General features: G+C 43.6%; 1 protein-coding gene across 2 annotated transcripts in view; it reads right to left on the bottom strand.

Moving 5' to 3' along the window:
- The window catches only part of LMBRD1 (LMBR1 domain containing 1), a 328,597-nt gene that overhangs the window by 75,852 nt on the left and 229,202 nt on the right, over positions 1-23,543 (bottom strand). For both annotated transcript variants that reach the window (XM_078611635.1, XM_078611644.1), the window contains 2 exons: positions 15,824-15,888; positions 14,540-14,642 (listed from right to left, as the gene is read on the bottom strand). In XM_078611635.1, coding sequence (XP_078467761.1) covers positions 14,540-14,642; positions 15,824-15,888 — 168 coding nt within the window. The remainder of the gene's footprint in view (positions 1-14,539; positions 14,643-15,823; positions 15,889-23,543) is intronic.

Genomic DNA, 23,543 nt, shown 5'->3' with positions numbered 1-23,543 from the left:
GCGGCTACCTTTTTCCAGTGGTCGTGGAAGGTTAGCGTACGGTTGGTCCAGTTTCACTCCGAGATTGGCTCGAGTGGGGTCGTGTCGCTCAGCGTTGCCGCAGAAGGTCACTGAGAGTGTGCTTGGCACTCCTATTGTCAAGATGAAATGCAGTGACTGTTATTTTGTGGAGATTTGGCTTGGTGGATTCGATGTCGTTGAAAGTGGCTGCGTGCATTGCTAGGGCAAGGTCATCCGCATTTCGACACTTTAGAGCATTGCCGCTGATGTCAGCTGTGACCAGGGATGGAAGTCAGGTTGCCAGGTTCATAGTGCACCACCACTCGCCGCAGATTTTTCTTGTCTGTTTACCATTTAGCACTGCCCTCGCATTTGCGTGGGATACACAGCCGGCCGGGATTGAGGGTGGCTGCGGGGGGTAGGACGTATGATGACGTCAGTATGACACACCCGCCCACACACTTGTCCACACACTAGTCCACACACTTGTCCACACACTTGCCCACCCACGAGCCAGCCAGCAACACTTTTTTTTAAATACAGTCATACCTCGGTATACGACCGCTTTGGAATACGTCGAATTTGGTATACGTCGTGTTTTGACGAGAAAAAAATGTCTTGGGATACGACGTCTTGCTTGGGATACGACGCGCTTGCTAGAACTTGTATGGGTCGGGATGAGTCACCGCGTACCCGCGTATACCCCGTTCACGACTGAAACAAAGCTCCGCTCCTCAGTCTGCCTGGAGATCTAGTTCAGTGCACAACCCTTGCTATAACTCTGTGAATGATCACGTGTTTTTTGTCATTTTAACGTGAATTTTTTGCGAATTCATTCAAGATGGGTCCTAAGAAGGTTAGTGAGAAAAGCCAAGCTACAATGAAAATCGTTAGAATCACTATTGACGTGGAAAAAGAGATCATAGAAAAGTATGAAAGCGGCATGCGCGTCACTGATCTTGCAGTGGCATACCGTATGCCGAGAAAAACAATTACGACTATTGTGAAAAAAAAAAGACATCAAATCAGCTAACGTTGCAAAGGAGGTGAAATTTATATCAAAACAAAGATCACGGACATTAGAGCAAGTAGAAAAATTGTTATTAATATGGATAAACAAAAAACAGGTAAATTTTGATTTAAAGCTTTCGTGACTGCAGGGATTCATATTCTTGGTTCTTTCGGTAAAGTCACATAGAAGGGAAACAATAAAATAATAAAAATATATAAGAATATGAAAAACAGTTAGCCGGCAATAGTGTTTCAGAGGCCATAATTTGCGAGTAGGCAAAAATGTTGCATGCTGATCTTTAAAGTGACATGCCAGGAACGAGTGAAGATATTAGTGAAGTGTTTAAAGCCAGCCATGGTTGGTTTGATAATTTTAAGAAGAGGACTGGCATACTCTTTGGTTCATTCGGTAAAGTCACGTAGGTGAAAATAAATAAATAAAAGATACGAATAGTTTTTTTATTATTATTATATTCTTATCTTTTATTTTTATTTTTTATTTTTATTTTCACCTACGTGACTTCACCGAAAGAACCAAAGAGTATGGATCCCTGCAGTCACGAAAACTTCAAAACTAGAAAAAAGAAAAAAAAGGACAGGCATGCAAAGTGTTGTGAGGCATGGGGAGGCGGCCAGTGCCAACAAAGACGCTGCAAAGGAATTTGTTACCGAGTTTGGGGAGTTTGTAGAGGCTGAGGGTTTTGTTCCCCAACAAGTGTTTATTTGTGACGAGACAGGCCTGTTTTGGAAGAAAATGCCAAACAGGACCTATATCACACACAAGAGGAGAAGGCGTTGCCAGGACACAAGCCAACGAAGGACAAGCTAACTCTCTTGTTGTGTGGCGATGCAAGTTGGGATTTTAAACTCAAGCCTCTACTAATCTACCACTCGGAGAACCCGAGATTTAAAAAAAAAATACAATGTACAAAAAACCCAGTTACCAGTCACGTGGAGGTCAAACTCAACGGCTTGGGTGACGAGACAATTCTTCAGTGAGTGGTTCAATGTTGTGTTTGGGCCAAGTGTAAAACAACATTTAGGGGAGAAACAACTGCCTCTAAAGGCCCTCCTCCTCCCCTTCTTACGGACAATGCTCCTGCACAACCTCCAAGCTTGCAGGACAATGTGCTGCCGAAGTAGGACGTCATCACTGTGAAGTTTTTGCCCCCTAATACGACTCCTCTCATTCATTCTAGATTTGAAGCTTTCGTGACTGCAAGGATTCATACACTTAGGTCTTTTCGGTAAAGTCACGTATGTAAAAAATATAATTTATAATAGAAATAATAATAGTAATAAAATAATCAATCACGACGTTTCGGAGGCAACACAAGTCTCCGTCATCAGGCGGGACCGTCACAGCTGAATTTACTGTATTAAGTGATGAAAAATCCAAGAGACAAGCCCTTAAATACAAGTCAAGGGGGGGAGGTGGGGGCTTGTCTGAATGTGGTAGCCAGGGAGATGGCCTTGATGGTCCCCGGGAGTGGGGCTAAAAGAGAATGGTGCATTATTTCCATTATTTATTATTTAATTTTTTACCCACGTGACTTTACCGAAACAACCTAAGAGTATCCTCTCATTCAGCCCATGGACCAGCAGGTCATTTCAAATTTTAAGAAACTGTATACCAAAGCACTCTTTCAGAGGTGCTATGAAGTGACCTCTGACACAGAATTAACCATATTCTTAGGTTTTTTTGGTAAAGTCACGTAGGTAAAAAATTAAAATTAATAAAAGTTAGCTGTATCAAGCTCTCACTTGTGTTGCCTCCGAAACGTCGTGATTTTTATTTTATTTTTATTTTACTTTTATTAATTTTAATTTTTTTACCTACGTGACTTTACCGAAAAAACCTAAGAATATGAATCCTTGCAGTCACGAAAGCTTCAAATCTAGAACAGAATTAACCCTCAGAGAGTTCTGGAAAGAGAATTTTAATATTGTGCACTGTATAACTCTTCTACACAAAGCTTGGCAGGAAGTTTTCTATACCTGGAGGAATTTGTGTCCAGAAGCCGTAACTGAAATGGACTTTGAGGGCTTTGAGGCTGTGCCTATTGTGGAGGATATTGTCTCTCTGGGCAGGTCCATGGGCCTGGAGGTCAATGATGATGATGTGGAGGAGTTAGTGGAGGGGCACAAGGAAGAGCTGAACACTGAGGAGCTGCAGCAGCTTGAGAGGGAGGAACAACAGGTGAAGATGGATGCACTCTCTTCATTTCCCATAAATATGCTAAATTCCTCTTGATATGCAAATTCCTTTGTCAAGGCGCCCCTTCCCCCTCCAACCCAGCTTAAATATACGCTGCCAAGCCTGGTGGTGCCCATTCAGACGCTGTCTTTCCGACAGACCTGTTCTTCACCTGAGGACGGCTGCTTGCGTTGTGGCCGAAATGTCGTGAGAATTATTTTATGTTTTATTTTTATTGTTTTATTATTTCCCTTCTACGTGACTTTACCGAAAGAACCAAGAAGATGAATCCCTGCAGTCACGAAAGCTTTAAATCGAGGAGGAGATATTAAAGAAATGTGTGCAAAATGGATGAAAGTGCAAAGTTTTGCAGAAAAATACCACCCCAATAAAGCTCTAACAAGCCGTAACAGTATTGTGTGGAATCACCAGACAATGTCACACTTCAGGAACATTCTTAGAAGTAGGCAAAAACAAGAAAAAAAACAGAAAAGAGAAAGAGAAAAAACCCTAGAATATCAGCTTCCTGAAGTTTTAATGGAAGGGGACTGTCCTTCCAAAAAATAACATCTCCTCCCCTTCCTCACCACCATCCTCGTAGGCTATCAACTCCTCTCAGCAAGTAAAAGTGATGTAAAAAATCCGTTTAAATGTATTTATGCATTTATTTTCATTTATGTATGCATTTTAGTAATAAGTAGTGTCAAAATTATTTTATACAACCCCATTAATGTATAATATGCCATATAAAATATCATTTCTTATACTCTGGAACGGATTATTTCCTTTCCCTTTATTGCTTATGGGAAAAATTTGTTTGGTACACGTCATTTTCGGTACAAGTCCTACCTTCTGGAACGACTTAACGACGTATACCGAGGTACCACTGTCGTATATTTTAAGTAAATAGTTAAAATACAGAAAATTTTCATTTTGGCAACAGGAAAGAGACAGTTCAATGCCAATCTCTACATTAAAAGAGCAGTTGTGGTGTTGAAAGGTCCAATTGGGAAACGTTGTACATAGCTGTTTAAGCTCCAATTCATGCTTAATAAGTTAGAAGTCCGCAAATTGTGAATATTTCATTGGTCGGCTGAGTCGAGCGTTACACACGGCGATGGGAATGGTTTGCAAGACGTCTGGAAGATCTGAGATTTCTTGACACTGGTCACGAAACAGAAGGCGGAAGAGGAAAGGCGGCTTAAATAGAGTGCAGACGGGGTAGATCTTGTTACTTTGGATTTAGGGGAGGACAGAAAAAAAAAACACAACCCAGATGATCTTATTTGACCTTCAGAATATTTAATCCTCGTAAAAAAGAGGCACCCATGGCAGAATGCCTGTGCGTTTGCAGTAAGGAGGGGTAGTGTAGCGGCTAGCGCTACGCTGCGCTACGAAGCCGGCCGAGACCTGAGTTCTATTCCCGCTCACGGTCAACACCGGTGACGATCATCTGAACCGGTACCTGGGCCTCCCCTAGGTCGACTCAGACTCAAATGAGTACCTGGAGCGGTGTATAAATATCGCCACTGGGGAGACAAAGGTGGCCGGGCGTGGTGCTGGCCACCTACCCCCTCGTGTGCCATGCCGGCCTTTATAGGTGCTCGCTAACAGAACAGCACTTGCTCCAATAGTCTGTTAAAGCTATATGGGGGATCTTTGCCTTTGTTTGCATGGTGAAAGTTTGACGATGCCTCCTCCCCAGCCTGGGTTATGAGCATTATTTTGAGAAGTGATCGTATGGAAATCAAATGTAATCCTGTGCAGTATTTAGGATTTTAAAAGTGATGCAATTTCAATAGTAATGGATGACATTCATGATTAATTCATTTACATTAACATATGATAGTTTCAATTACAAACACAAATAACTGCATTATATAGCAGGTGTGTACCCATCCTTTCATGTTTCACACAAGAGTGATTCTTGACTCCACAATACAAAATTGCGTCCGTACAAAAGTCTCTTTGATGAGTGTATTAGTGGCTACTTCTGTGCCCAGCAACCTGAATTTGGTGAAGGAGGAGTGGGGGGGGAAGAATCCAGACCATGTTGTCCTTCTCCCCCGCACCTCCGATGAGCACGGTTGGCTATGTACGGTGCGAAAGAAGTTCAACGTACTGTACATACCGCATCAGTGGTCAGAGACATATGAACCAATCCCGGTGACCCACCACTTCACCAACCCACACTGACCAAGTACGGTCAAACAACAAATTTGACCGACAAGGAACGATTGTTAAAGGACCCATCTTCTTGGTTCTTTCGGTAAAGTCACGTAGAAGGGAAGTAATAAAATAATAAAAATAAAACATAATAAAATAATTATCACGACGTTTCGGCGTATATACGCTCCAAGCTTGGTGGTGTTTCATTCTTCACCTGAGGACGGCTGCTTGCGTTGTGGCCGAAACGTCGTGACTTTACCTAAAGAACCAAGAAGATGAATCCCTGCAGTCACGAAAGCTTTAAATCGAAATGTTAAAGGACCGTCGATATATTTTTGTTGGGATATTTTGCATGCAATTGGTTCACGTTATTACTCCAAACCACTGGAATACGTTACATTCAACATGACCAAACCCCGATGAACCTCGAAGGGCGCGAATCATTGGATCGCTATTATACCGTGATTGTAGCGTCTGTATCATGATATGCCCCGCAATTGGCTGATGCTGTCCTCGGAACTAAAACCAAGCCTGTTCAAATGATCATTTGCCTCGTTTCATTTGTTTGTGGAATCATTTGAGCGTATTTAAAAAGAAAGGGAAAACAACCACATTGAGTAATCGGTAGATGCCAGGCAACTGCGATTCAAACGGATTCTGAGAACAGCCCAATATTCTGAGATGAACAGCAAGGTAATGTGATTGCATGGCATTGCAGGTACTGAATGGTGGCTGGGAGAAAAGGTGGAGAGACTTTTGGTTTACACTGAGACCAAATCACATGTATTGGTTCCCCGTAACCCACTCAATCCTAACAACGCTCACAAAACTAATTTAACTTGCAGAAAAAATGCGTGTCTTCCAAGATGCAGCGAACATCATTTATTTGTAATGTCCTTACTGCCCAGCATGAACATTCATGCAAGGTTGCCAACAGCCTTCCGAGTGTAACTGCCCAAAACCCGGGGCACCGTCTTGGGTTTATTGTTAAGCCGGCATTTTACTACGAAAAAAGTCAAAGTGTCCGGATGCTCACGGGAGGGTAGGAGCGGGTACTCGTCTCTGTTGGCCCCCTTTATCAGCTGTTCTGGGAAATTCCACATCCCCGTAGTAGGGCCCAGTCTGTTTTGTGTTAACGTCTGCCAACGTCTCTTTGTATGCACCGCCAGTACAACTGAATAGGAAATATTTAAGGCAATGGTAACTGTCATGGGTGCAATTATGCATCGATTCGTAGAAGAATTTCGAGTCTTACGCTCGCCATACAAGCGTCGAATCGCTGAGACGAATATTTTTTTGTTAAATGCAATGGTTGCACATCAACACTGCAGCCACTAGAGGAACTGACATTCAAAGGAGTATTTTTAAAAAGGGATTCTTTAACTGAATCGTGACAATCCACCACAAAGTATGACGATCCACTCATCTCCAGAAGATTCAATCGCTCCACCCCACGTCACTATGTAACTAAATAGAATGCTATGCATGTGCACTTTAAATCTTACCATTGCATTTAACTCTCAACATTGAACCTATACATAATAGACTGTTAAAGTGCATTGCAATGTAATCTGTAACAGTATAAACATTTATATTTCATGTGTTTATTTTGCAAACGTGCCAGGACAATAAAATTACGAAAACTTTACAGTTGCATAAAATTACGGGCAGAAAATTACCAACCGCATGTGTTTGATTTGGCCTGCAGTTCCCCTTCCTGCAATAGTCATTATAAGTATGGCAGCCACTCTGGCCTAGAATGCCAAACATCGTAACGAGCAATGCCTTCACAGACATTGGTCAGTCTCCAATGCACGATTCTTCCAACAGCGATGATTGCCATGGCTCATAATCCCTCCTCGCTGCCTGAATGCGCAACGCACGCATGTGTGAAGCGTGTGTGAAGCGTGTGTGTGCACATGCGCACGAGCTTGCGTGTGGCGCGCGCTTGCGCGTGTGCGAGCATCTCCACTTATGTAAGCGCAAAAACTAATTTTGGGTGTCTGAACGCGATTAATTTTTTTTATCTCAACGCGATTCATGTTGCGTGTGCGTACGTACACACTGCATACGCCAGGAGGTGCAAGCAGTGGGTCCACACTCGTTCACGTGTACTGCAATATGAAGCCGGCAATCCGAGTTCGATTCCCAGCCTCGGCTAATATCAGTAGCGAGCGGCGTCTGAATCGATCCTCAGCGCCCGCTTCGCGAAAATATGACCTGACCATCGTGGGGAGGTATGGTCAAGCGGCCCTTATAACTGACACGATGTGGGCATACCATTATGCAGCAGGATTTTGATAATGAGCTGTAAATTATCATTATTATTTTCATATCATCAGCCATGATTTATCCACTTTTGTCACCATCCTTTACGATGTTCTCTTTTTATGTTTAGTTTGTTGACCTTCCCCCACACCTCCGATTAGCGTGGTTGGCTACGTGCGGTGCAAAGGAAGTTCAACATACATACAGAGACTCACACAGAGACCAATAATTTGTTGTCCTTCCCCTGTACCTCCGGTCAGCCCGGTTGGCTATGTTCGGTGCGAAAGAAGTTCCAGCAAACACCTCGCATGGAACCAAAGTTGAGACCTTCCCACCCCCCCAATAATTTAATCTTACCAGATGAGTCAAGTCAACTAAGCTAAAACGAAACAATTAATTTTTTTACCAGGTCAGGCCCACTGAGCTATGAAGCTATTTTCAAAAGCGACCTGGCCACAAATGATAGCTCAACAAAGTGGCTTATCATGTGGATATTTATAGCAGCCAAACACTCCAAACCCATGTTGATTCTAAATGTGGAGGGAATAACTGGAAGACCCGGAGAAAAATCCACGCGACCACAGGGAGAACATGCAAACTCCAAAAGCACAGGTGTCAGGGTATACTTGGAGTGTTAAAATGTACCCACAACCACCTGCATACCTGGCGAGGTAGTCAACATCTCACCACTGTGGCGCTCCTATCAGTTTGAGTCGTCAAACTGATAATCGGGGGTATAGTTGATTACTTCAATAATCAGATATCCCAACTATTAGTGTCATTCACCATTACACAAGTTACAAACAGTGAAAATCACAAAGAACATTATGGCAATGTTCTGCATAAATGAATGCAATGAATGGCAGGTGCCACCCTTTGGGCATTTTTTTTTTGGTTCTTGGCTGAACACAGAGCTGGCTGCTGTCTTGTTCCACAACTAACCAACTGCTCTGTTCCCTCCGCAGGTCTTTTGGAAACATAGGCATGGGTTCAGAAGTCAGGTCGAGATGACACACCATAGGCCCCCCTCAAAACCCATGGGAAACGGGAGAGAAATTGCGAAATTTTGGGGGTTGCAATGGGAGCCAAATCTTAAGTACGAGGGCCGGCAGCACATTGGCCATTGTGCCCAGCTTGTTTGCAGCAAAATGCCAAAATGCAAAACAGTCGAGTTAAAATGATACGAAAGGGCATGTTACTCAAGATATTGTCGTGCCAGCCAATGACACTACAGCTCTCGATCATTTGAGCAGGAAAACTCTTTTGACTCGACCCTTTTGTATAATTAAGCGGTTCATTTTTGTTGTGCGGCACAACACGCTATGCAAAAAAAACCCACAGCAATTCTAACACGTGGAACTTGATGCATGTATCATTTAGCTTACTCAAGACAAATTAACGAGTCGATGCATCATTATACCCCGAGCAGCAATACGCGCAGATGTTAAGAATTATCGCCTTCACAGTGACAGGCCTATAGGCAGTCAAAGTGACTCTGCTCAACAAGCACTATGGCAGAGCCCTCTCTGATGTCAGCCCTAAGCCAGCCATTGAAATTCCACATTCCTACGATGGGAACGAGTCTCTCTTATAATGCCTTGTGTTGACTTCCGAAAAAAGTGGCACTCGGTTGATTCTGGAAGAACGATAGAAATGGTAAACTCATATCTCAGGATTTCAACTCGCAGCCTAATAACGGTAAGTCGCACAACCCCAACCACGTGACCATCTGGCGAGACATAAGAACACACAATATTCATAATATAGTTTTTTTTGGGTCAGATCGCGCAAAAATATTAATGCATTAATGCATTTACGTGCGAAGGGGGAGGGGGGAGATTAATGCATTAAAGCCTGAAGTGACGTCATCACATCTACCCCTTTATTTAAGGATTTCTCCACAAATCTGGCTGTCGCCTGATGAAGCTAGTTGTAATTACTGGCGAAGCGTCGTACTCAGATTGTAAATGTTGTGCATTTGCTCTCCAACACACCGGTTAGTGCTGTACTAGCAACGAACTGGTATGTTCTGTTTACGTGACAAACCTTACTAATTGGCTGTGTCAGGTTGTGGCGGATCTAACGACACATTTATATTTACTTGATCTAACCCAAAAAACCTATATTACGGATGATATTGGTCGCGAAAGCCTACATTAAACTAACACACTACGCACCAATATGAATTCTTGCACTTTGCGGTATTTGTTAGAATGCTCAATTAAGACGCATTCCTTGGATACAAACTGCTGCTGTCTAAAATTGCAGCATCATTTATTTGATTTTCCCATGCATTGCCCAATCCTGGATCTCAAGAGTCTCTGAGGAACCGGCTCACGACCGTAACATGGACATTAGCCCTCGCAGCCATCAGATACATCTGCCCAGCTTGTTGCTAATGGGAACAGATGGAAATCCAAAATAAGGGCAACGGTGGCAATTCCTTCTTGAACGCGCTGAAGTTAATGGCACTGCAACTAAAACCATCTGCATGGTTAGAGATGATTAGAATTGTGCACGGATGTATGCTGGTAATAGGCCAACACTGTTGTTTATACCTGGGAGTAAAAAAAAAAACATAACGGAGAGGTTGTGCAGGCTCTGCGTACTTACTACCAAATACCTCCAAATGGAAAGCCGTTCATGTGCCATCACTTAAAATTTGCCATTGCTTTTAAGGCACCCATTTGTAAAGAGTGGCCTCCAAATAAAAGCTATTCAAGCACGCCGCTCCCTCGCTGATGAAGGGCCGATGGCGGGCCAGCATTGTAATGCCAAAGTTGCTACGCTACAAGGCAGTGTGTCATTATTCATTTGCCGCACCTTTTTTGGGGGGGGGCCTTGTCTTTTTGGTAGGGGCCTTGTCTTTTATATGCTCGTGGAATATATTTTTTCGTTTTCATTAAACATTGTCGGCCGTAAAAGGTTTAAAAAAAAAATGATTGCACCCCCGCTATAAGGCGTACCAAAGCTCAGCCCGGTGGCTACTTAACAGTGTGGGGAATTTCTTGGCACATAGAAAACAACCAGAGGCCGCAGGTTGATGCCACGTGTTGGATAGCTCAGGAGCGAGGTCAGGAGGTGATTGTGTTTTTCTGTCGCAAAGAGTGGTGGTGGGTGTCTGAAACCCATTGTCCACAACGCGCTGTAGAATCTGATTCACCGAGACTCTACAAGAAAAAAGGTGCCATGGTGGCGAGATGTTGACTCCCTCGCCTGGTATACAGAAGGTCGTGGGTTTGATCGCGACTGTCACGCCTGCTGTAAATTTGCATTTTGCATGTTCCCCCATGGCCGCGTTGATTTTTCTCCAGGTCCTCCGGTTTTTCCCTCCACATTTAGAAACATGTGTTTCGAGTATTTGCCTGCTCTAAATGTCCACGCGATAAGCCGCTTCGTTGAGCTATCATCTATAGCCAGATCCCTTCCGAAAAAGATCTGCATAGCTCAGTGGGCCTTGCCTGGTAAATAAAAAATAGTTTCAGTTTAAGTAGACGCGCCTCGAAGACACTCCCGAGCCGACTTGCCACTCGCAACCGAGCGCGCTGGATGCACCGAACGACCCAGTCCTCTCGCTTGTAAACACCTCTTGCTTGTTTTAAAGCTTTCGTGACTGCAGGGATTCATCTTCTTGGTTCTTTCGGTAAAGTCACGTAGAAGGGAAGTAATAAAATAATACAAATAAAACATATTTATTTTTTATTATCTTTCGGTAAAGTCACGTAGAAGGGAAGTAATAAAATAATAAAAATAAAACATATTTATAAAAATAAAACATATTTATTTTTATTATTTTATTACTTCCCTTCTACGTGACTTTACCGAAAGAACCAAGAAGATGAATCCCTGCAGTCACGAAAGCTTTAAAACAAGCAAGAGGTGTTTACAAGCGAGAGGACTGGGTCGTTCGGTGCATCCAGTGACTTTACTGAAAGAACCAAGAAGATGAACCTTTTGCTTGTTCTAGTTCTCCTATGGCTTCCGAATGCAAAAGTCAAGCGTTCTCAATAGAAGTGCTCACCGGCTAAGATAAATTGTTCTTCGTAAAATAAAATTGTCTCATTACGATAAAATACCTCAAGTCATACAGATCTCGATAAAGAACACAGCATAATAGGCATTCAACAACAAATAAATACGAGCAACTCTTCTGTATTATTAGTTTTGATGAAGCCAAAATAAATGTGGCACACCAGCCTTTACAGTTCCCTTGGACCACACTTAGGGCTGCATAGAACACAATGTTCGTGATCACAACCAGGAAAAAAAACATACTCCTTCATGAAACAAACTCATTCATGAAGACAAAGGTATGGAAATAGGAACCATGCCCTTGACTAAAACATCGTGATTCAGCCCACCAACAGACACGGGATGTCCTCCCAGAGTCAACGCTTTGTTCGGAGACTGGACAACTGTGAAAAAAAGCTTCACGGCTCATCGGATTTCTCCAGTCTAAATAAACAGTCTGATTCTAAAAAGGATTCTGAAGACAACTTATTTAAAGGTACGTTAAATTTCGATTTAAAGCTTTCGTGACTGCAGGGATTCATCTTCTTGGTTCTTTCGGTAAAGTCACGTAGAAGGGAAATAATATGAAGATAAAGGTACGTTGTGATTCAGGGTATTGAAGCACCAGTACAGCAGGTTTTCCCAACCTCGCGTGTGTGCGACCCACCACCACGCTCCGTCTATCCATGTTCACCAACTTACTCCCCATTCAAATACAAATTAACTGGTTCTAGGCTGCACGCACCCAACGATTGTTAAACAGTCCCATGTGAAACACTAAGGAATTAACTGCGTCAAGTGGACCGTTTTCGTTCGTACCACGTTCACACGCGCAAACACTAAGAACTAAAACTTATCTTGAATTGGCTGTATTAAAAAGGCAGCGGTAACTAAACTAAACATTATGTTGTTCATTTTAACAGGTAAGGCCCACTGAGCTATGTAGCTCTTTTTCAGAAGCGACCTGGCTATCACGAATGATAGCTCAACGAAGTTGCTTAGCGTGTGGACATCTATAGCGACCAAATATTTAAACGATGCATGTTGATTCTAAACGTGGAAGGGAAAACCGGAGGAGCCTGGAGAAGAATCCACACAACCACGGGGAGAGAGACACGCAAACTCCAAATATGCAGATGTCAGGATCGGGATCGAACCCACGACCTCCTGCATACCAGGCGAGGGAGTTAACATCTCGTCACCCGCAGGTGCATCACGTGTTTAACAATCATCAGGCGTGGTGCAGCGTCGACAGAGTTAATTTGTATTTGAATGGGAGGAGTAAATAGCTAAACGCGGAAATATGGAGCGTGCTGGTGGAGGGGTCGCAAGGAGTGAAGTTTTGGAAACCCTGTGGTGTAGTATCTAACAATCTGGCACTGCGGCACTGTGTTTAGGGTTACTAAAGGTCATGCAGTAAAGTGCAATTCGCAATTACAAAAGGAGTTAATTACGGTCAAATTATTTGGTGATGCTATGGTGGTAGTGGTGTACAAGCACAATTTTGAAAAAAAATGAACATTCGACAAGGACACTGCTTTAACAGGAAACCGTATATCATAGGCAATTACACTATGAGATCTCTTTTACCAGTGGCAAAATATAATGGTAGGTTTTTACCCTTTTAACTGGTACAAAACTGGTGTCAGTTTTGTACCAGTTAAAAGGGTAAAAACCTACCATCATAGGCAATGTTTACGAGCAATGGCCCTTCTTCACATGAATCAAACGAAGGGGGCGATACATTTTTTTGTTACTAATAGTCACGTACCACTTCGGCCTATCCATCATTTGAGGGTTGATAAAATAAGTACCACTTTGTGAGAAGTCAGCAGTGGTTGCCCCGAGGATATCCTGGGCTCCGTCATGGGAATGTGGAATTTCCACAAAAGGCTCAGGGCAATCAACCGTCGCTTGTTCGAATATGAACACTAGCTTATTCTGGTAGCTCATTCTACTGGTGTTCTTGAGCCAGCGATGCAAATTTCGCATTGCCTTGACCTTAGTTCTTCATCATTCTGTAGAGCACAATTGGGAAAATCTAAATGTCACCAGAACTTCTGGTCTTCAGCCGGCTAAGCCAAGTCATCCCGTGATTTTCTCTACGTCCGAGTTCACTGCCTGCCTTGCAAACGCGGTTCTTGTCTCTATGACAGATATGTCCTGACCATCATAAGACAACGACATGACAGAATTTTGAAAACGATGCACTGGCTTCCCGCAAATTGGAACTCAATTAATCAACAGTGGAGGGGATATCAGGCATATTCCACTCATTGACCAATACAGACTCAAAGTAAATAATGCAAATCAGGTTACTAAACAATGATGGGTAAGGAAAGAGATCTCACCAAGAAGATGTTTTCTCCAGCTGCAGGATTTTCACATCCGGGTGTTTCGATAGCCAGTCATGAGACCTTTTAACCCCTGCTGGTCTACGTGGCATGTGCAGCGTTGGGCCATGTTAATCGTTGTATACTGGCGTGCGTGGACCAGCAGGAATCAACATCTCTCTGGATTGTCTTGGTGAGATCTTTCCTTCCGTATGTATGCATGTATGTATGCTGAAATGCTTTCTCACTGCAAATAGCCAACCATTCTAATGGGAGATGCGGGAGGAAAGGACAAATAACTAAAGAAATTAGTTTTCAATTTAGATTGCAAAGCGAAAAGCTCCAGTGGCTTCCTAATATCGGAAGGAAGAGCGTTCCAGACGGCCGCAGAAGCGCATCTGAAAGCGCCGCGCGATGCAGTGACCATCTTTGTTCGATATCCTCGATGTAGAGCGAGGATATCGACATCGCCCGGCTCTCAAACACGTCTAGCCACCCTTCTCGTGTGCCGACGAGACGAAGGACCTCTGGTGGGTGTTGGGCTCCTCACCGGCTGGAGGTAGAGGAGGGCCAAGTTGATGGGGTTGGGAAGGGTCACGTTCAGCAGCAGGAACCCAGTTGAAAAGCCCAGGGAGTGCATTGCTCGATCCAGGCTTGCGCACAAAACACACGGGAGCCATCGATTACAGAAACGCCACGTGAAATGTATTTTATCAGTCTGACGTGAATGGATCTGATACCGCAATTCTTCAATGTGATAAAACTGTTTGTTTAAAAAAAAAATCTATTCTGTATCAAAAATAGCAAACCTTACAGAAACAGTTTGGCCAGATATGGCAAACAGAACTTCACAGACCAGCCTCATATCTCCCAAATATTACTAAAGGCCGTGCACATGTTTATACAAGTCTTACAACATGCACACAGGAAGTCCTGCCTATATGCGTAGCCCTGGGTGGGATCCCCCCCACAAACCTGTACTGACCAGCGTGGTGAAGTATAGTCAAACAACTTCCTTAACTGACACGGTTATTGAGAGGCCTTCATCCAGCAGTTTATTCACAAAAAGAGCCACTCATTATTATTAAATTTTGTTACGTACAGATGTTAGGCCAAGTCACAGAAAAGTGTCTCACTGCTCATGTCTGTTGGCAGCCGTGGGCCAACAGAGGAAATTCCACAGTCCCATGGTGCGTGCCAGCACATTCATGTGATTAACACGATTGACTTTATACAAAGTTGCATTCCTTTTATCAATTACATTATATATATGCGTCTAATTTATATACATGTAATGTGCTGCTTTAGATGATAGTGTTTTTGGTACTGCAACTAATAATGCTGCGGGCAGAAGACACCATTTTAAAAGCATACGCAGTATACCAAGGGGACAGTTCAATTGTCACACATTTGTAAGCACCTGGGAGTCAGACCCGAGGTCACACTGAAGGTCACAGCAGCTCCCAAAGACACCCAGTCACGCTCCCACAAGGACACTTTCCTTCTGACGGTTGATACCGGTTCTGATACGACACACACTCGCGTCCACCGACGTATTCCGACGGTCTCCCCTGGAACTACATGTTATTTAGTAAACGGCCGACTATGTGAACAGTTGGCTGCGTGGTGAAGCCTGAGCGGGGTTAAATTAAAACGGGGACTTCGTATTTGCTTCGACGTCAAACAAAAAAAGAAGAGACGCGTGTAACGTGTTCACCAGCACGCCGCTCCATACCGCGGGTGGTGGACTCGTGCTGGGAGAACTTTTTATCGGGCGAGTCTTTCGAAAAGCGGTTTGAGGTATTGCCACCAAAATCAGTTCGCCGCAGCTTACCTTGACAGGAACAAAGTCACGATGATGAGGAGGGCGACGAGGGAAAGCGCAACTCCCAAGACGATCTAAACAAAGAAGGCGGAGGGAAAAAAATAACAATTAGCGAGCGCCGCATCAGGCCGAGCAGATAAGTGAAAAGGAGGCCAAATGTGTCTCAGAGAGGCACCGATTTCCTTTAATGACATTTTGTTTCACAGAGACTCGAGGTGGCGTCAAAAAGGAATCGAGAGCCGGAGCGTCTTGGCCGCTCAAACGAGCGATGAGGCAAGTGTGAAGCAATGCCATTGGTGCCAAGCCAACCATGGAAATGTCACGTTCCCATGGCAAGAGCCGGTCGCTTCGTGTGACAATCGTTGGTGCCATGAACGTGAATGTTGGGTTAAGTGAAGATGACGATTGTCAACAAGCCCAACATTAAGCTGAACAAGGTTCATTATAATGTTGTTCATAAGCATTTTGAATGCATTTTCCTGGAGGCATTCATGAGTAAGATAGTTTTATAAGGTCTGAAAAGGTAATAATCCCCCCCCCCCCTCAAGATCTGTAGTCCTCTATATATTCAGGTGCTATTGACCAACTAATGCGTGTTTATATGTGAGAGGAAACCAGAGTACCCAGAGAAACCCACACATGCGGTGGGACAACACTCTATTCCATTATTCCATACAGATGGGAAAAATGCAGTGCACATTTTTGCTGAACCACCTTCTCTTGGCGAGCAAGGATATGACTCGTCTTCAGTGTCCACGGGAAGGGATTTTCACAACGTTTGTGTGATCCGCCATCCCTCGCTTTAACAGTGCAGTATATGAAGCTGGCTTGTCTGAGCCAATGTTGATGCCTCTAGACCTTTTTAAACTGCAATCTTCTTACTCTCACACACCGTTTATTTTGATTACTCCACTGCCTTTTTGGATATCACTGGGTGTATGTTCCATGTCTTAGCTACGATGAAAAAAATGGCCGTGCGTGATAAGGATTTCTAGATAAACAAAATGGCTGAAACGTCTGCAACTTTGTTCTGTTGCCGTTACTAAATAGCTGCGTTTAAATGACTAATTAGCGATGCTCAGCTAATTGCACCAGTTGTTTTGCCCAGCTGATAAGATGCTGAATGGTAACAAAAAGGGATCTTTAAGCTTCTCCTGGAACCAGATAAATATTAATTGTTTTAAATGCACTTTTACACAAAAAGGCAATTTGAGATACATAAAAGCTCTTTATTATGCAAACTGAAGTAATATCAAAATTCATTTTTATAAAACTGCTTTGTATATTTAATTAGGGTACCAAACGGATCAAAGACTATGCATGAATAATCTTTGCAAGAGACACATTTCTGCATAAGGGATGCAAAACACCCGCAGATAATAGAGCACAGCTACATTTGCTGCGATAGCGATCACATAATAATTCATTAAAATTAGTTGAAGGTACAAAGACGACAACGATATCTTCGTGCAAGTAAACCTGACGCTGCTCTAACTTCTGCTCTTCACATCACTTGACCAATAGCACACAAACACGATCGTCTCTGATCGCAGATTTCAAATGAACTAACCTTTCATTAACGTGTATATTTTAACTCCTAGGCTGCCAAAGGGAAAATGCTGAATCTTAAGTGAATACACAATGCGTGCTCATAATCCAGCGATAAGAGACAGGGTTGGTGGCACAGACAGAGATGGAGCCGCCTGTGTGTGGACACCCCCGCGCTGCAGGGCAATGAGGTGTGTTTAAGGCAGTTCAGAAATAGGTTTTGGGTCTATCCCTGTGGCGGGTTAGGGTTATGCTAGGACGAAATTTTAAATGGCATATGAATAGTTGCCTCATAGTAAATACTGAGTAACAGAGAACCCCCTTAATTTATCCAAAATGCAGTACTACGTGAACTAATTTGTATTCAAATTATGAAATGTTGCTGGCAGAATTGCATTTTGGATAACCCATGATTAAATTGGCCAAAAGATAAATCAACCCATTCGTCAATAAAATAGCCTTAAAATAAAATATATATATCATCGGCAATGTTTTGGGCAAAGGGCCTTCAAAGTAAACAATACTTTTTTTTCCACAAGTCCATAGAACAACCAAATAACCCTGCAGTGTCGGGATGGGTCTGTGACACAGAGAGACACATAGACTATTTTTTTTTTATTTTACCAGGTAAGGCCCACTGAGCTATACAGCTTTTTTTTCAGAAGCAACCTGCCCACAAATGATATCTCAATTAAGTGGCTTACGATGTAGAAATGTATTTCAGCCAAATACTCTAAATGCATGTTTCTAAATGTAGAGAGGAAAACCGGAGGACCCAGAGAAAAATCCACACGACCACAGGGAGAATATGCAAACTCCAAATATACAGGCGTCAGGGCCAGGATCAAATCCACAACCTCCTGTATATCAGGCGAGGTAGTTAACATCTCGTCACCGAGGCTTAACAAACCAAGTCTCCATCAACGGGAGAAATCTAAAAACAAACAAAAACACGTAAACATGTTGTTACAAAACTAAATAGACAAAAACAAGCACAATATATTTTTTGTAGAATAATAACAATTTAAATGAAATTGAGTTGTGGACGGCGTGATGTTAATGATGCACACGAATGTGAATACGTGGAAGCGTGTGTGGACGTTCGTAAAGTGAGGCCAGCACATCGCCTCCATTTAGCTCGGGGACATTCAAGCGTGTTTAGGAGGTCCGGTGGACCGGCTCTGGCTCCTGCCACCATGAGGGGTGGAAAGTCCTCTACTCGGGACAGGAGACTACCAAACAACAGAGAGTGGCTCTTCTTCTGAACAACAGAATGAAGGGGGCGTGGGAGCGTGGCGGTGAGGTGTGGGAAGTGTTAAGCCCCAGACTACTTTGGGCTTGCCTTCTCATCAGCCTTTATAAAACACCAACGATCGAGGACCCACGTATGCCGATGCAAGGCACCGATTTGCAGGCGATTGCTGGACTGGATGTGACTGTGAATGTTTGGCTGGGCAAGGAAATTTCAATGGAAAAGTTTGACCATAAGACCTGGACATGAGATCCTATTGCTTGATGTAAACACCTTGCGAATCGTTCGAGAGACTTACACTCAGGAGGATCATTTCTCTGCAATTCACGGGCATTGTTTTAAACATACATATTTAAGTGTGGATGAATAAGACAGAGGAGTAAATTGGCTGACCTCAAAGCCAATACTGCAGTAAGCCGTAGCTTATTCTTGTGAATAAATGAACTATAAATGTCATGGCCTTTCAAGACACAGCTCTTGTGCTTTCAGATATAATCATTGGCCCTTTTTTCAATATCAACATGGATAAGCACATGCATGTGTGTTGCATGCATGTGTGCTGCATGCATGTGTGCTGCATGTATGTGTGTTGCATGCATGTGTGTTGCATGCATGTGTGCTGCATGCATGTGTGCTGCATGCATGTGTGTTGCATGCATGTGTGCTGCATGCATGTGTGCTGCATGCATGTGTGTTGCATGCATGTGTGTTGCATGCATGTGTGCTGCATGCATGTGTGCTGCATGCATGTGTGTTGCATGCATGTGTGTTGCATGCATGTGTGTTGCATGCATGTGTGCTGCATGCATGTGTGTTGCATGCATGTGTGTTGCATGCATGTGTGTTGCATGCATGTGTGTTGCATGCATGTGTGCTGCATGCATGTGTGTTGCATGCATGTGTGTTGCATGCATGTGTGTTGCATGCATGTGTGCTGCATGCATGTGTGCTGCATGCATGTGTGTTGCATGCATGTGTGCTGCATGCATGTGTGCTGCATGCATGTGTGTTGCATGCATGTGTGCTGCATGCATGTGTGTTGCATGCATGTGTGTTGCATGCATGCGATGAATTAATGGCGGTTATGCAAGCGAGGTGAACGAGTCTTCGCAATGGAACAAAAACGTATAGAGACAAATTTGATGCAACATCATCAGTAATCAGCTTTATTATAAAAAGAGACCATTGAGAAAATGTTTCCTTTCAAATGGATTTCTTAAATACATAGTCACCTTTCATGTAATGATTCTGTTATATGCGTAGACTAATGAGATCATGTTTCATAACAAGCTCATCATTAATCTGAATTATTAGGATGCTTGCTCTTAAACATTTTCTTTTTAAAACATCCTGTATGAGGCATTCATCAAGAAGATGTTTAAAGAAATATATCCTATTACCACTAACCCCTTCCCGTTTCGAGACGTCTGCAGGTTGCAGGGTGGATCCCATTCACCGCTAAATCTTGAAACGCGCAAGCAGTTGAGCGTGACATTTATTGAGAGGCATAGCACCGTTGTTTTTAGTGACATAATTACTGCAGGGAACCGTAGCAACACGACCGCACTCTACAATAGCTGGCACCAAACTGTGCCACACGCCTTCCTGCAAGGCTTTGTGGGAGCATCAGTACCGATAAAGTTATTTTATTTGAGCTTTTATTCCGGCTCCATTAATCAATCAATTTCTGGATGAAGGCTTCCCCAACCAGTGTGGTGTCAAGCCCGTTGTTTAACCATACTTCACCACACGGATCAGCGTAAGTTTGTGAAGCGGAGTGACCAGGATCGGTTCAGATTATCCCCTTGCCACTGATGTTAGGCCATAGCTGGGAATCAAGGTCAATTTGGCGGGTTCATAAACCAGTGTGCTATCCACTGCAAACTGCTCCACCTTCAAACAGTGATTTACGATGCAATCATAGTTTATCTAAATGAAAGCAAATACAATACTTGTATTAATTACATTATTTTATATCAACATGGCCAGCTTCATTTGGAGTGTGGCTTTCTTGCAGACATTAACCGTTTGAGTATTCGTGTATGTATATTGTACTTTTTCGCACAGTACACAGTCGACCGTGCTCATCGGAGGTGTGAAATGTGAATGCTTCTGCGCTAGAGTGTGGATGCTGAGGCACAACAACAACCGCCATTTTCCAAAAAGTGGCGGTGATATAACCCATGGCGCTTGTGCCAGAAAGTCACCAAGGACAATTATATCAGCACCAGGATGGTTTTGGTCTCAACCAGGGGTCAGCAACGAAAATAACAAGAAGAGCCATTTTCTTCGAATTTGGTTAAAAAAAAACCTCACAAATTCAAGAGCCGCAATGGATGTGAATACGGGACAGTTCTTAATGAATAACGTCACAAAGCAGTCCTGAAAGAGCCGCAGGGGTTGGCTCTGGTCGGCTCTGGAGGCGACCCCTGCAGCTGGTCGATGCGTTCAATGGTAGCAGTAAATTTCGATTTAAAGCTTTCGTGACTGCAGGGATTCATCTTCTTGGTTCTTTCGGTAAAGTCACGTAGAAGGGAAATAATAAAATAATAAAAAAATAAAACATAATAAAATGTTTTTTATTTTTTATTTTATTATTTCCCTTCTACGTAACTTTACCGAAAGAACCAAGAAGATGGTAGCAGTAAGTTGAGAGCGAGTTCACCGCATCTGATTCACACCTCAGATTCAGAGCCGATTCACACCTCGGCATTCGCGTTGTGACGTCATCATGCTCCGCTGTCTGTGAAGGGCTCATCAAAGGTGGGCGAGGGCACATGCATTTGGACTGAGCATTTTTTTCATGATAGCGAGTTTAATGCCCCACAGCCTTGACGGATACATTTACTTCATATGACTATGACTCCTCACTTCCGTCTCAACGGGACACAAGGTCAAACATCATTCTTGTTCTTACTCTCACTGCATTGGTCTCTCCTCTGTTTCCCTCTCTGGCCGCTACCCCTGCTCTCGCTGTGATCTCTGTGCGCATGCCCTCTCTCTCTCTCTCGACCCTATATTATATTCTCTCTGCTCTATGTCATTCCCAACGCAGTGATCGCCATTATTTATTTTATTTTACCAGGTTAAGGCCCTATACGCTTTGGTTCTTTCGGTACGTCACGTAGGTAGAATTACAACAAAATAAATCACGACGTTTCGATAGCAACACAAGCCATCGTCTTCAGGTGAAAATCGCGACAGCAGCGGTGTCTGCTGCGAGCAGCACGATGTCTGGTGCAGACATCGTGCTATTTTTCAGAAGTGATCTAGCCACAAAGGGAAGCTCAACAAAGCGGCTTATCATCACGTGTAAATTTATAAACACATGTTAATTCTAAACGTAGAGGGAAAAACCGGAAAACCCGAATCGAAATCTACGCAAACACGAGGAAAACATGCAAACTCCAAATATACAAACATTAGGGTCTGGATCGAACCCACGACCTCCGGTATACCAGGCACGATCGTCAACATCTCGCCTCATCAGTTCAGCCAAAAGTTATGATTGGGCACCTGGATCTGCCAACTTTTGGTTGGCAGCATCATCTTCACAAGTAGGGCTGCTGGCACATTTCCAGGACGTGAATTGCGACAAAACTCACATTGCAATGCACCGCCCAAGCAACGCCGCTTTTGGCGTGGCGATGATTTTTCTAAGCGTTTTATAAGATGGGCCTGCCTCAACTCCGGAGATGTGAACTGGACACGCCCGTTTGCCATGCCACCGCCACAAAAACATTCACCGTCTGCCCCTGCTGGCAGATCTGTCAAACGCGTGACACAGGCTTACAAATCTCACCCGGTGTATCTATGCCTAATTCACGTACAGCCTTCCTTTGGCTTAGTCGCTTGAAAACAGTGTGTTCCGCCAGGTATAAATGTTCCTCCACCAGCACGTGAATCACACCCATTGTCCTCATGTTATAATGCGTGTGGAGGGGCGCCACTGATTTCCATTTGTGGCTGAGCAAGTCCTGCAGGGTGGGGGGAGGGCAGTTTACGAGTAGGATGACCACTGGCACGTTCTTACATCTTCCAAATTAAATCCAGGATTCTTATTTGGGAGGGGGCAAGGTAATGCATTGGGATGGTCTGTCCATTTCCTTCGTAAGGTGTGTGTGGTGTGCGTGGGAGGAAACCCGGAGTATCCAAAGGAATCAGATTCTTTAATTATTCCGGAGGAATCCGATGAGCGATTAAGCTTTTTTTAAAAATCCTTTATATTAAGTTCACTTGCTTGCTTGCTTAGGACCGTGCAAATCTTTCGGTCGTTTTTTAACCCACTTCCCGTGATCCAATCGAGCTGACATTTTGCACACAGACTCGTTGTGCGTGACAATTAATGTTCGTGAAAAAATTTTCCCAAAATGTTACACTTTTTAGGACAAAAATATTATATTTAATTACCAATTGCTTAATGCTGCCGTGCAATCATCTGACCCATAGGTGGCAGCCATCTCAAGCCAGAGGACGAGAGGACTCTAGCCGCCACGTATATAAAGGATTTATAGTGAAAAACTTTGTTTTTACGGGTTATACTTGTTAACAGTCCAGTTGGGGCGTGACACAGCAGGTTTCACATTCAAAGTGACGCCGCCACTGTGGAGCAATGGTCAGCACAGACGCCACCGCTACGGTTCAATCTCCTGGCGAGGCAGTTGTAACAATGGCGCAAGTTTCTTAAATTATCTCCACCCCTTCTGTCCACGCAGCAGTATAAATAATAAGTACACCCCAATGAATCAATCGGCAGGTCCCACATGGTGAGACAAAGTGTGGGTAACTCCCACATTTTCCAAGATGTCTGGCCAGCGTGGAAGAGTAGGCCAAGTACCCTCTAGATGGGCTCCGTCTAGTGGAGGCCCTTAGGCCGGCAGTAGCACGAGCATGACATTTTGTCTATCCCTTGCAGCAATCGATAAAAAA

The sequence above is a fragment of the Lampetra planeri genome, chromosome 2 (genome assembly GCF_965212315.1).
Source record: "Lampetra planeri chromosome 2, kcLamPlan1.2.h2, whole genome shotgun sequence".
NCBI lineage: Eukaryota > Metazoa > Chordata > Hyperoartia > Petromyzontiformes > Petromyzontidae > Lampetra > Lampetra planeri.
The sequence above is the reverse complement of the archived record's forward strand: the minus strand, read 5'-3'. Positions and strand labels throughout refer to the sequence as shown.